Consider the following 13,694-nt stretch of genomic DNA (forward strand, 5'->3'; position numbering starts at 1 on the left):
CGCTTTGGATAAGGGCGTCCGCCAAATGCTGTAAATGTAAATGCAAATGTAAATGTAGACCTGATATCAGTGTGTTCATGAGTAAAATTCTACAAAGCCCCACTGCTGAAATTCTTTCTTAATAAAAATACAAAGCCTTAATGTAGTAACATGAGGAAATTAAAAAAATGACCACTATTTGTGGTCATGATGTAGTAACACAGCACCACAAGATTAAAATTTGGCCACAACGTAGTAAAGTGAGAAAACTGTGTTGATAAAACTAAGCTGTTGTAACGTAGAGTCTGAGGCAGGGCTAGAATCCATATGCAGTTTAATATATAAAGACAAAGCAGACAAATCCAAAACAGGAGCAGAAGCAAAGTCGAGAAACAGGCAATAGACCAAAACACAATAAAGTCTGTGAGGCAAACAAATCCGAAAGCACACAATATTAAAAAACACAGTAATTAAATAAACAGAGACAGGGATGATGCACAGTATGCAATGAATAGGATTACAAGGAATGTAGTGAAACTAACAATATTCTGTGCCAAATTTGGCATGAGCAAGGCTTAAGAGTCTTTGAACCTGGAAGTAAACCTTGACCTAAAAACACTCAATATTGAGGTGAGGTTTTCCTCTGGAGGTGAGTTGGGGAAACTGTCACTGGCATCGTTACAGTTGTGGCTTTGATGTAGTAATGTAGTGAGAATGAGATCTGAGTCTGCCTCTCAGTTCACTATTCAGGGCACTGATCAGGGAGCAGGCCATTTTAAGTTCTGTTTCAATGGCAAAATATTTCCAGCATACCGGAAGGTTTGAAAAACTGGTTATGAACCCTAACTCTATGTTGATAATGAGGATGTTCTCTGTGGGGTGTGTACAAGTGTGTGTGTTGTAAAAGTGTATGTGTATTTGTCTCAGCAGTGTGTGTGTGTGTAGGGCGAATTGTGGCCACTTGTTATTCTTTCAGCAGCTTTAACGACAGGAACAAAAAATACAAGCAAAGTGGATTTTTCATCCCTTAAACGCTATAAATACTCTTAATCACGAACAGACCTTTAATGCTTTAATGTGGACCTTGAAGAAGCTTTTCTTTCTCATCCACAAATTTTCACAATGTGAACAAAACAATCAACCTTATTCACCAACATTTAATGAATTCATAAATGAGCTGTTTGAGGGTGACCTCGAAAGCACTGAAAAAAGAGAAAAAGACTCTCAACACCTGCTACAGCTTTCAAAAAATGGACCAGTCATCAATCAGTGGTGCGTATACACAGACACACACACACACATACACACACACACAGAGGGAAGCGAATGAGAGATAGATGAGCACTGTAACACTTTTGGATGTGAGCTGCTACGACACATCAGTTATCGGGTCACACTTAGACTGCATTAAACAAAAGACACAGAATTGGGGGGGGGGGGGGCTTTTGATTAACCCAATAAAATGAATGAAAATTGTATAAGCTTGGGAGCATCTCAAAATAGATATGACACACTTCCAGGATACATTAACATTCATCAATAGTAACTGCCTTTTCAGGATTACAGTGTTTTCAATTAATTAATAGTAATCTAATAGTTTCTTTATATATTTGTATGAAAAGAAATTCGTTTTAAAATGTTATATTCAGGTACAAACATATATCTGCATGCATGGAACATTCCCACACACATCTCTAATTTTACAGGATTGATGTTGAACTGTCAGAGAACTTGTTCTGAACAGAAACAAAATTTGGTTGCTGCTCCGATTTAATAAAATATACCTTGGGTATAAATGTCATTGGGTATCATTAAATCAGAAAGGTGTACTTATTTTTCTCTACCACTTTCAGTAACATGGTTTCTGCTCCTGACCTAGACAAGAGGCTAAGAAACAACTGCTATACAGTACCTCTCAGAGCTGACCTAGTGGAATGGTCCAATGTAACGGTTACAATCATCTCAACTCACAGAGCTCTGGGGAGAAGAGAATACATCTCAGACAACCAGAGCTTGTCCCGGATTCCAGGGAGAGATGACAGAAAGTACAGGTTCTCCCAATGGAGGTTTGCTATAGAGGATTTGGGACACAGGCAAGCCATAAAATAACTCTCAGATGCAGATGAATGAGTGGTAAAGGGTGAAAAGGAAGGGCACCTGAACAACCATTGGGTAGCAAGGTACAAGGGGGTGCATTTGCTACACATGACTGCATTCTGGACATGTAAGAAGGGGAGTGATTATCAACAAAGTAATCCATCTGATGACTCCCTGTAAAGGTTCTGCTTCCCAAAAAACTTTTCATCCTTTCAGCAAATAATGAAATCTCATTTGCATTTCCCACAGATATACCAACACATGCTGGAGACACGTAAACCTCATCCATGGTTTGGTAAGGATTACATGTTTTGGTTGTTGTAAATCTGATTACAAGCAGAATGGCCAAAAAAAGCAAGCCTTTCAATGTATGTTAAGTAAGAGCGTTTTCTAGAGACAATGGTGCTCCTGGCCTCTGTGTCCGATTCCACATATGGTGTAAAGCACACATTGTAGTTTGGGCTGTTCGGTCCATAGAATACTACTTGAAATGGTGAATTCACAAGCAGACAATTATTTTAAACTCTTACCAGTAAATATACATCTGTATTGACTTTTTAAGAGAGCTGCACTCATGTTTGAATCTCAACCTTTGCCTGAATGTGTGTTGTGATGATGTCACACAACACAATTCTGAATGTTGATGGGTGTCATGTGCTTCTGGGCAGACATGGCGGTAATCGGACATGTTTGTGTGGCAAAAAAGACGCTAAAATACCAAATAGCTGCAAATAAGAGAATTAGCATGGCTAATGTTTTAAACTATTATACTACAGTGTTATAAAAGTGAATATCAGCTGTTGATTGGCTAATCAAATTTAACTAAAGCGCCACCCATTTTGACCAAATGAGGATAGTCACTTGGGAAATTCAGTATGTGTGTTTTTCATCTTGGATGTGTGCGAGTGTGTGTGAGTGCATGCGTGCATGTGTGTGTGTTTAGTTTTCGAGTTATTTTCTTTTCCGTATCAAATCTCAGTTTAATAATTTCATATTTAACAGATGATTGGTTTCTCGCTGTCATTGCTATTGTCTCATGGGTGGTGTTTGTCTCTGAACATTGTGTTTCAGAAACTCGTGCGGCTCTGTGCAAGCAGTGAGACAGAGAAAAGAGACGTTCTCAGACAAAGCCTCATTATTTTTGCCCCTTGTTACAGAATTTTATGGATGTGCTTTGTTTATTTTTTTAAATATAAGACATAAGTAGTTTAACAGGTTTTTGTGTGTGTTACTTATTTACACATTTTTAATCAGATGTGTTATTAAACACACATATACAAAGATTTATCTTATATTACGGATACATAATGGAGCAGCAACACAGACAGGAGCAGACAGATAGACAGATATAGAGACACACCCAAAGGATGATACAGACACACACACACACACACGCACGCACACACACACAAGGGCAAGACAGACAGGATCAATCAAACAGACAGACAAACAAACACAATGGAGCAGGTTTAGCCTGTTTAATATAAAGCTAGTTTGTTTTCTACTTGTTCACTATAAAGCGAGTTTGTGCTTAGCCTGTTTACTCTAATACTACTTTATGTTTAACCTGTTTACTATAATCCTAATCAGTGTTTAGCCTCTTTAGTACAGAATTGGGCTGTTATTATGATACTTATATGATACTTATATTTTAACTATAACACTAACTTGTGTTTTAGCCTGTTTTCACTATTATGTGACTATCTCAGTGTGCTGTAGTGTTTTGTGTTATGTAAAAGTGTGAATGTTTATTTTTTTGAGGTGAGGAACCGAAACATTGGACATCATGTGAGAGACCCAGTGAGAGAGAAACAAATGGCTTTTCTGAGCAGGGTGCAACACAGAGAAAAAAGGACCATCTGTCTGTAGGTGGGATGGGAAGTGTGTGAAGCAGGCAGATGGAGAGAGGGAGCAGGTTGGAAGCCTGGAGGTAATCCAGTATACAGAAATAAATCACACTGGTTAAACACTTCCTGGGTCAAAAGGCCACTTGCATGGTTTCATGCACCGGTTTAAAGTGAACTTTAAATTTTACATTACAGAGGCTTAATTTAAATCCAATTATCCCTAAACTACTCTTGTACAATGAGATAAATGTAAGCCACTCTGAAATAAGGTGTATGCCAAATGCCGTAAATATAGTCTTTTCTTAGTAATTTTCAACATGTCTGAGGTAAATGTTGACTATAGTTTTTTCTTAGTATTTTTGAGGTACAATCGTATGCAAAAAGTTTAGGAACCCCTGACAATTTCCATGATTTTCATTTATAAATATTTGGGTGTTTGGATCAGCAATGTCATTTTGATCTATCAAATAAGTGAAGGACACAGTAATATTTCAGTAGTGAAAAGAGGTTTATTGGATTAACAGAAAATGTGCAATATGAATCAAAAACGAAACTAGACAAGTGCATAAATTAGGGCAACCCAACAGAAAAATCACATCAATATTTAGTAGAGCCTCCTTTAGCAGAAATAACAGCCTCTAGACGCTGTCTATAGCCTTTAATGAGTATCTGGATTCTGGATGAATGTATTCTGATCTCCAGTTCAGTTAGGTTTGATGGTTGCCGAGCATGGACAGCCCGCTTCAAATCACCCCACAGATGTTCAATAATATTTAGGTCTGGTGACTGGGATTCCAGAACATTGTACTTGTTCCTCTGTATAAATGCCCAAGTAGAGTTTGAGCAGTCCCAGAGAATGATGGAACCTCCACCAAATTTTACTGTGGGTAGCAAGTGTTTTTACTGGAATGCTGTGTTCTTTTGCTGCCAAATTTATGCACCTGTCTAATTTCATTTTGATGCATATTGCACATTTTCTGTTAATCCAATAAACCTCATTTCACTACTGAAATATTACAGTGTACTTCAGTTATTTGATAGATTAATGAAATGATCTTGAATCAGTGATCAATGAAATGAAATTGCTGATCCAAACACCCAAATATTTATAAATGAAAATCAAGGAAATTGTCAGGGGTTCCTAAACCTTTGCACACGACTGTAAATGTTGACATATAGAGCTATTACATAAATATTTCTGATGTGATTGTTGATGTATGGACATTTTTTGAACACCAAGGTAACCATTGAAATATTGTCTTTTCTTAGCAAATTACCAACACATCTGAGGTAAATGTTGACACTCTGACAGTTCTGTCTTGTTTACAATGATTCTGTTTGTATCATCACTGCATTGTGGATGTCTGCGTATCACAGTGGTTTGTGTGGTGGATTAGTAATAGTACAGTTTACCACGCAGCTGTTCTTCCCTTGTGACCATTGCTTACAATTACCACAGCTGCTGATGAGATGCACAAATAGTGCATAATCTCTGTCCAACAAGGACATCTGTTAAATGACTGGATACAGAGAGCGGAGATGAATGTGCTCCTGCTGAGGAGGTCATGTTAAAAACCCTTCAAATGTATTCCTAAACCAGGGAGTGTTGTTTATCTCATTGTTTAAAAAATGTTGGCTAGCAACCGCCTACAAATCTGAGGCTGAAGCCTTAAAAAAAAATTCTATTTAGAGTATCTGTAATGGTTTTCCATCTGGTAGTGGATCCGTTTATAAACCTTTTTTAATAGTTTTCTTCACATTGCTTAGAGATACTATTAAGACGACAAGAACTGAAGAAAGTATTTTGTGTGTAGATGAAGCCATCACACAATTAGATAAAATGAGCTTAAATTAATTAGATAAGCCAACAGGAACAATTTAGTCTAATGAACCTATTAGCCATAGTAGCTAATAAGTTTGTGCCAAGTAAGTTAGCCATTAACCACTGAATGAGTTCTGTAAATTTATTAGCTGTAAAATGAGTAAATTGTTTTTATTTGTAAAATGACTGCTTCTTGTGGAAGCATTCATGGTGAACAAAATTTGTGGGATTGTTGAATGCAATATATATACTAGACCCCTGAAGGTTGCTGTGGTATCTGGCACCAAGACATTAGCAGCAGATCCTTTAAATCCTGTAAGTTGTGAGGTGGGGCCTCCATGGATCGGACTTGTTTGATCAGCAGAACCCACAGATGTTTGATTGGATTAAGATCTGGGAAATTTGGAGGCCATGTCAACACCTCAAACTTCTTGTTGTGCTCCTCAAACCATACCTGAAACATTTTTGTTTTGTGGCAGGGCGCATTATCCTGTTGAACGAGGCCTCAGCCATCAGGGAATACCGTTCAATTGAAAGGGTGTACATGATCTGCAAAAACGCTTAGGGGTGGTACGTGTCAAAGTAACATTCATATGAATGGCAGGACCCAAGGTTTCCCAGCAGAACATTGCCCAAAGCATCACACTGCCTCTGCCGTCTAGCCTTCTTCGCATAGTGCATAGTCCCCAGGTACACACATGCACCCAGCCATCCACGTGATGCAAAAGAAAACGTGTCTCATCAGACCAGGCCACCTTTTTCCATTACTCCGTGGTCCAGTTCTGATGCTCACGTTTTCTTTTACATATAGCCATCACAATTTGGCCCTTGCTCAAATCCTTATGCTTGCCAATTTTTCCTGCTTCTTACAAACTTCAACTGCAATAGTTGTCTAGAGATATTTTCTATCTTGTTTTCTACTGTATCTTGTTTCTTGTTTGATAACAAGAGCCGATAATGGGACAAAAACCTTTGCTTAGAGGTTAACCAAGAGCTGAGTGTCCACTTCTAAAAAAAAAAATAGCAAACCTAACTTGGAGATCACAAAACACAAAATTGCTTGTCCATTTTTTAAAGCAGAATGATTAACAGGGCTGAGGCCATTTAATATGTCAGATTGATGATATTTATGTACTAGTACTCACTCCACTAAGGTTGACATCATTCTTTCCTCCACGTTTGAATTGGCTAGTGATTTGGCAGAGGACGGAGTGGCCACGCCTCCGAGCGGCAATAAACCGAGAGCTGCTGCTCTTCCTGCTGGAATGCTTATCATCTACACAGATAATAAAGTGAACTCAGTGCATGTTAGCATTTTATTTTCCTCATATATAACTTACATTATAGCAGCTACAAACAGTCATTCCCTCAGCCTCTCAATTCTTCTCTCTTGAATTTAATAATACAAAAGAAATCCTGAAACTCGTTAGTATATGAAAAATAATTAAACTCTGTCCTGATTATGTTGGAACATTTAGTTATAGCTTTACATCTAATGCTGGAGACTCTTTCCATAGAATGTATAAAAATAAACATCTTCTTATCAAGAACTTCACTATATCAACGATTTTTTTGTCCTTGTGGATGATCTGTTACTATAGAAACCTGTGTTGTCCTACACTGGCAGAGTTGCCGTTACAGAAAACTAATCAACACCTTCTGTCCAATTACCGTCTAGCATTCAGCAGCAGCGTTGTAGGTTGACACAAGTTCATTAACCATAATAAGGTAAGATTTGGGCCGTACCGTCTCTCCTGCCACCATGGTGGCTCTTTCCGTATGAGTCCGTTATGTCTTTAAAGGAGAACAGGAAAAGTACCATCTCTCCTTTCTCGTTCTTAATGGGAACGATATCCAGCAGACACCAGAAGGATGCTCCTGTTACAGAACACAACACAACACAACACAACACACAGAAGTGTGTCTATTAGTGGTGAGACTTTAACACATTATCACTGTAGTGTGAAGATTCTTTTTCTTTCTTTCTTTTAATTATATATATATAATTTATTTATTTATTTATTTTTCCCCTCATAACACTCCATCCTCGCCGTACAGGCGGTTTACTTGACATCTTTTTCTTTCATTTGTTCTTTCACTCTTTCTGTAATTGAACTTCAGTGAACTGTGATTAAATCTGATTAAACCCAACACCTCCCTCTGAGTACATGAGGAAGAAATTGTCCTCCGGATTTCCAGAGAGAGCGGAGTGTGAGATTTCTGAAGATTTAGTTGATAGACAGACGTATCTGAGAAAGAAGACCTGTGACAGATGTTTGGATTGCTAAAGGAAAATGGTGGAGAGGAGAGGAGAGGAACAAACAGAGGATTAAGGGCTTTATGTGGTTCCTGGTACATGATACTTATGGCGGAGGAAGCAGAGTACAGAGATTTCATCGTACGCTGGGAAGAGATTCAGATTTAATAAAAGAAGTGGATGAAGAGAACACAGAGGGAGAATTGTGGATAAGCCTCAATAAAACATCACTTCATCTCACTACACATACCATATAGTGTATATTAGAATTATTTCCTTTTTTATCCTACTCTCAGTGTTATATATAAATATAAGGTTTGTTTTTGTCTGTGCATAAATATAGACATCTAATAAGATGAATAAGTCATGAAAAACAAGAATAAAGCAAGCTGTAATGACATATAGTTATTGGAATGAAAATGTATAAATATATTTTGTACTAACATAAAGTAGTCGAACATCACGTCAGTATAATTTGTATAAAAAGCTGTAATAATGCGCTGGTATCTAATTGTCGTGTCAGATGTGACTATTATAGATTTATTATTATAATACATATTAAGTCCAGCTCTCTGAGCTACAAAAAATTCTAATAGCAATAATATATTATATGAATGTAGTTACAGTATAGATATCCAATCTCACATCAAGTATAATAATAATAATAATAATAATAATAATAATAATAATAATAATAATAATAATAATAATAACAACATTTTCAGTTTGGTGCAATCTTAGAAAGTACAAAAATACTACTCCTAGTAACACAGCTGCATCTACTCACTCACTCTCACTCACTCATTTTCTACCGCTTATCCGAACTACCTTGAGTCACGGGGAGCCTGTGCCTATCTCAGGCGTCATTGGGCATCAAGGCAGGATACATCCTGGACGGAGTGCCAACCCATCGCAGGGCACACACACACTCGCATTCACTCACGCAATCACACACTACGGTCAATTTTCCAGAGATGCCGATCTACCTACCATGCATGTCTTTGGACCAGGGGAGGAAACCGGAGTACCCGGAGGAAACCCCCAAGGCACAGGGAGAATATGCAAACTCCACACACACAAGGCAGAGGCGGGAATCGAACCTCCAACCCTGGAGGTGTGAGGCGAACATGATAACCACTAAGCCACCGTGCCCCCCAGCTGCAACTATACTGTTGTAATAGTACTACAGCTACTACTGTTACTATTAATGCTGAGTATTACTCATCTACTACTACTACCACTAGTAGCCTACTACTCTTACTACTGTTACTATTCATGCTGCAATTACTACTGCTGATACTACTACTATTCTTATTATTAATACTGCTACAATCAATTTACTATTAATAGTACTGTTGGCACTCTGTGCAGGGTCTATCCTGCCTTGATGCCTGATGACGCCTGAGATAGGCACAGGCTCCCTGTTACCCGAGGTAGTTCGGATAAGTGGAAGAAAATGAGTGAGTGAGTGAGTACTGTTGGTACTAAAATTGCTGCTACTACTACTACTACTACTACTACTACTATGTACAGTATACTACTGTTACTAATAATGCTGATACTACCAATACTACCGGTACTATAACTGTTAATATTTCTTTGGCTGCTAACACTAACGATTACTGTTCATACTAATAATGCTGGGATTACTACTACTGCTAATAATAATAATACTACCATTATCACTACTATTACTGTTAATGCTACCACTGCTAATAATAATAATATAACATTATTACTTTCTAACTATAAAATAAATATTTGAATCTCTCCTCTGATATCATAAAAATAAGATATGATTTTTCCACTACTGTCTGCTGTTAAATGTAATGTATTACAATATTATTGTTTTTATACCTTATAGAAAAGAGTTAAAGTATATGTAAATTTCTATGTGTTTCTCACCGTCCTTCTTGTAGAACTGGACCTCAGCCTGGTACTCCTCTTTACTCTCGAGCGCTTTCTCCATGCCCTGTGCCACCTGCTCATTGGTCCCAGAGCCGTAAAGGAAGCGACAGCTGCAGTTTTTCTGCATTACTTCTGTCCTGACAAAGCCCGTCAGCTCACAGAACCCGTCCGAGCAGTAAACAATGGGGTAACCACGGTGACCCTGAGCATTACCCAAAAGAAAGTTGCTATCTGGAGAGAGAGAGAGAGAGAGAGAGAGAGAGAGAGAGAGAGAGAGAGAGAGAGAGAGGGAGAGAGAGAGATTATAATGAAACTGAATACATTTCATTAGACCACTGCCTTTAAACATAAATGCTCTGCTTTAAAGATTTTAGAGATCTTTTGAGGAACTTTTGAGAAAACACTGAATGAAGAACCAGATCTTATCTTTGCTGACAAATGAAAAACCTTGTAACATGAAAAAAAGAGGTGATTCAAAAATTAAAAATAGCTTAGCTAACCGAACAACTCATCTGCTACACTTACAGCTCAAATGAATTTCCTGCATAATTTTATCCATTAAAAAGGCAGTTCTCAAGAGAAGATGCGATATCTTTGAGTAACGATTAGTCAGATGTGTCTGATTAATGGTGTCAGGAATTGTGTCAGCAGAGCCTGATGCCGGTACAGGAACACGTTTAATTTACAGTGCAACAAATGAAACACAAAGACTATGAAACTTGAGACTATGAATCTTAATTACTTGTGATTATCAGACAACAGCATGATTTGGGCAACATGGTCATGTGACAAGGTGAACATGTGACGTGATTTTGCCCATGATAAAACATGGAACAATGTCTGAGAGAAAGTCAGAATCCAGGGTAATATCAGACAAACTCTGACCCCTGTTTGTAACGCTTATCCGAACTACCTCAGGTCACGGGGAGCCTGTGCCTATCTCAGGCGTCATCGGGCATCAAGGCAGGATACACCCTGGACGGAGCGCCAACCCATCGCAGGGCACACACACACACACACACACACACTCATTCACTCATGCACTAGGGACAATTTTCCAGAGATGCCAATCAACCTACCATGCATGTCTTTGGACCGGGGGAGGAAACCGGAGTACCCGGAGGAAACCCCCGAGGCACGGGGAGAACATGCAAACTCCACACACACAAGGTGGAGGCGGGAATCGAACCCCGACCCTGGAGGTGTGAGGCGAACGTGCTAACCACTAAGCCACCGTGCCACCGTGCCCCCCTGAATTGTGTAGTCTGTAGTTCAAAATCTCTGGTCTGAATACAGGTCTCACTACATGATTAATTCAACACGGAATACAGACAGTAGTGACTACACCAAATAAAGTGTACCCTAAAGTTAAATATATGTAAAAAAAAAACAAAAAAAAAACAGCTGGCTGGCTTCACGTGCATCACAGGAAGTTACTATTACTGAATATATCTACAAACAATAATGCTATGTACTACTGCTTTAGTAGCAAGCATGTGGTAGGCTTCACCTTCCTGGTATGGTAGCTGATTTGTGATAGCAGGGATGTGAATGAGAAAGCAGGTGAGTGAATTCAGCAGAAAATATGTTAAACAAACCCCTGAATCTTTGTTTATTGCTCCTTATGCATGCGCTCTTCACACTTTCTGATTTCCAGTCCTAATTAGCGAATAAGCAGCCACAAATGAAGCCACATTTCCAATCTGATGTGCTCTCCTGTCATCCTGAGGGACATGTTAACGCTTACGCTGTGATTTTGGAAGCTTTATGCCTTCATTTCACTCAGAACGTAGCAGAGGGAGGATGTGTAGGCTGCACTGCGCATGAAACCTCCCTTCACTTTTGGCTCAAGTGTAAAATGTAGGGTTTAAAAAGGTTCATGCATTCTCTCCTGTAGGTTTGAGTGATGCAGAGTGACATGCTGAAGTGGATAGTCTGTGATTAAGAAGCTGGAGGTGCTCCATTCACACATGCGCATCCCTTCACTCTTCCTTATTGGCGATGCTTAACAGAGAAAAAAGGCCCAAATTTAGCTAAGGTCCCAATCTGGTTTTGCTTTCCTGCCACTCCAAGGGACAGTAAGTGACACATACTGTAAGGCTGTTATTCAATGCTGGCAATGGAGGCAAATTGGTATCTGTCGACTAAACTGTCCAGGAAGTGGCCAGAATTTAATAAATCATGGACACCGTTCCCTCATCTCAAGTTGCTGTTACATCTATGTTTTTGTTTACTACAATTTGCACTACATGCACATTCTGCAACTGTATATTTATGACCATAATCAAGCCCATCCATCACTGCACCACACTCAACACTACCTCTGTTTCTGATTCTATTTTCTGATATATTTCTGATTTTTTTTTTTTAATATATCAAAAATATATAAGTGTATTTGCTATATTTATTTCTTCTTTATATTGTATCTATTTGTGCCTTATATTTATTCCTTTATTTTATTCATTCTTTCTACTTACTATTTGCTATTTTTATATCAAAGAAAAAAAAAAGAATTTCACTACAATATACTGTGTATGATGGTGTATGTGACGAATAAAATTAGAATTTGAATATTTATTCTGCTCATTATGATATGAACAATACAGCAGGTGGAATGTTGTCATATGAAACAATTTTTGAAGTTTTAGGAACGTTACTGCGTAAAGACATGTCTTGGTCATGTGACCTAACACATGATATCTCCCGAAAAACTACTCCCCTCTGAATATTACTTAAATGACATACATATTGTTGCGGTTGATGTGGAGCGATGTGTGTGCTGAAGGATGCTGAGTCTTGGACATGAATTTCAGTCTTTGATCTCAATGTTCCTCCTAAAATAAATCCTGAGCTCACTTACACCCTGTAGCCTTTTCTCCACAATAAGTGATGACATTTTGCATCCCCAAAGCAGCTCGATGTAGATGCTTTAAAGTCACGAATCACAAGTCGAGCCATTAAAGCAACTTAGCTATCGTTTTGGGAGATGTAAAGTGACATGTTAAAGTTGTTATTGTGTGATTAGGAAGCTCAGGGCGCTTCGACTTTGCTTACAGCTGATCTCCTGGCAACTAGATGAAGCTATTTTGAGCTGCGCTGAGACTCCTGCTGCTGCAAGGAAGGATGTTGCTCTGCCTTGAGAGAGAGAGAGAGAGAGTGTGTGTGTGTGTGTGTGTGTGTGTGTGTGTGTGTGTGTGTGTGTGTGACTGTGTGTGTGTGCAGCTGTCTCCGTGAGAGGCGAACACACAGGGAGAGCCAGGAGCAGATGCCAGCTTTCCTTCTTTATCTGTTCCTACAGTTGCACTTTCTAAGAAACATCCTGAAAATGGTTTTGTCTCATTAACTTCAACTAGACAAAGCAGGTGACTGTCTATAGCTGCTATAAAGTAAGCAAGCACCTGACCAGCAGAGCGTTTTTCTCGTTCTTCTCGACACACACACACAAAACCCAGGTTGTTACCAGGAAACTGCACATGTCGGGTAACTTAAAGTTACAGGTTCACTTCTGACACTGGATACTCCTTCAGTAAATGTTACAGTAACATTTCTTTACAGGAACATTACTTTACAGATATCAAAATTTAAACATGTTTATTTGGAACACAACTCTGTGAATTAGTTGTTTCTATTGAAACGAGAACGTATTACAACTTATTGCAACTGAAAATAGATAGATAGATAGATAGATAGATAGATAGATAGATAGATAGATAGATAGATAGATAGATAGATAGATAGATAGATAGATGTGATTATGTGGAGGAGTGCTGTTGTGTAAAATGAG

The 13,694-nt window shown here is 38.5% G+C and overlaps 1 protein-coding gene across 1 annotated transcript in view; it reads right to left on the reverse strand.

Moving 5' to 3' along the window:
• kcnh4b (potassium voltage-gated channel, subfamily H (eag-related), member 4b) overlaps positions 1-13,694 on the reverse strand; it is a 36,568-nt gene that overhangs the window by 21,255 nt on the left and 1,619 nt on the right. The window contains exons 2-4 of the mRNA XM_060890946.1: positions 9,908-10,141; positions 7,492-7,623; positions 6,891-7,021 (exon numbers count right to left, since the gene is read on the reverse strand). Of these exons, the coding sequence (XP_060746929.1) occupies positions 6,891-7,021; positions 7,492-7,623; positions 9,908-10,141 (497 nt within the window). The remainder of the gene's footprint in view (positions 1-6,890; positions 7,022-7,491; positions 7,624-9,907; positions 10,142-13,694) is intronic.

Source organism: Tachysurus vachellii, chromosome 2 (genome assembly GCF_030014155.1).
Source record: "Tachysurus vachellii isolate PV-2020 chromosome 2, HZAU_Pvac_v1, whole genome shotgun sequence".
In the NCBI taxonomy this organism is placed as follows: domain Eukaryota; kingdom Metazoa; phylum Chordata; class Actinopteri; order Siluriformes; family Bagridae; genus Tachysurus; species Tachysurus vachellii.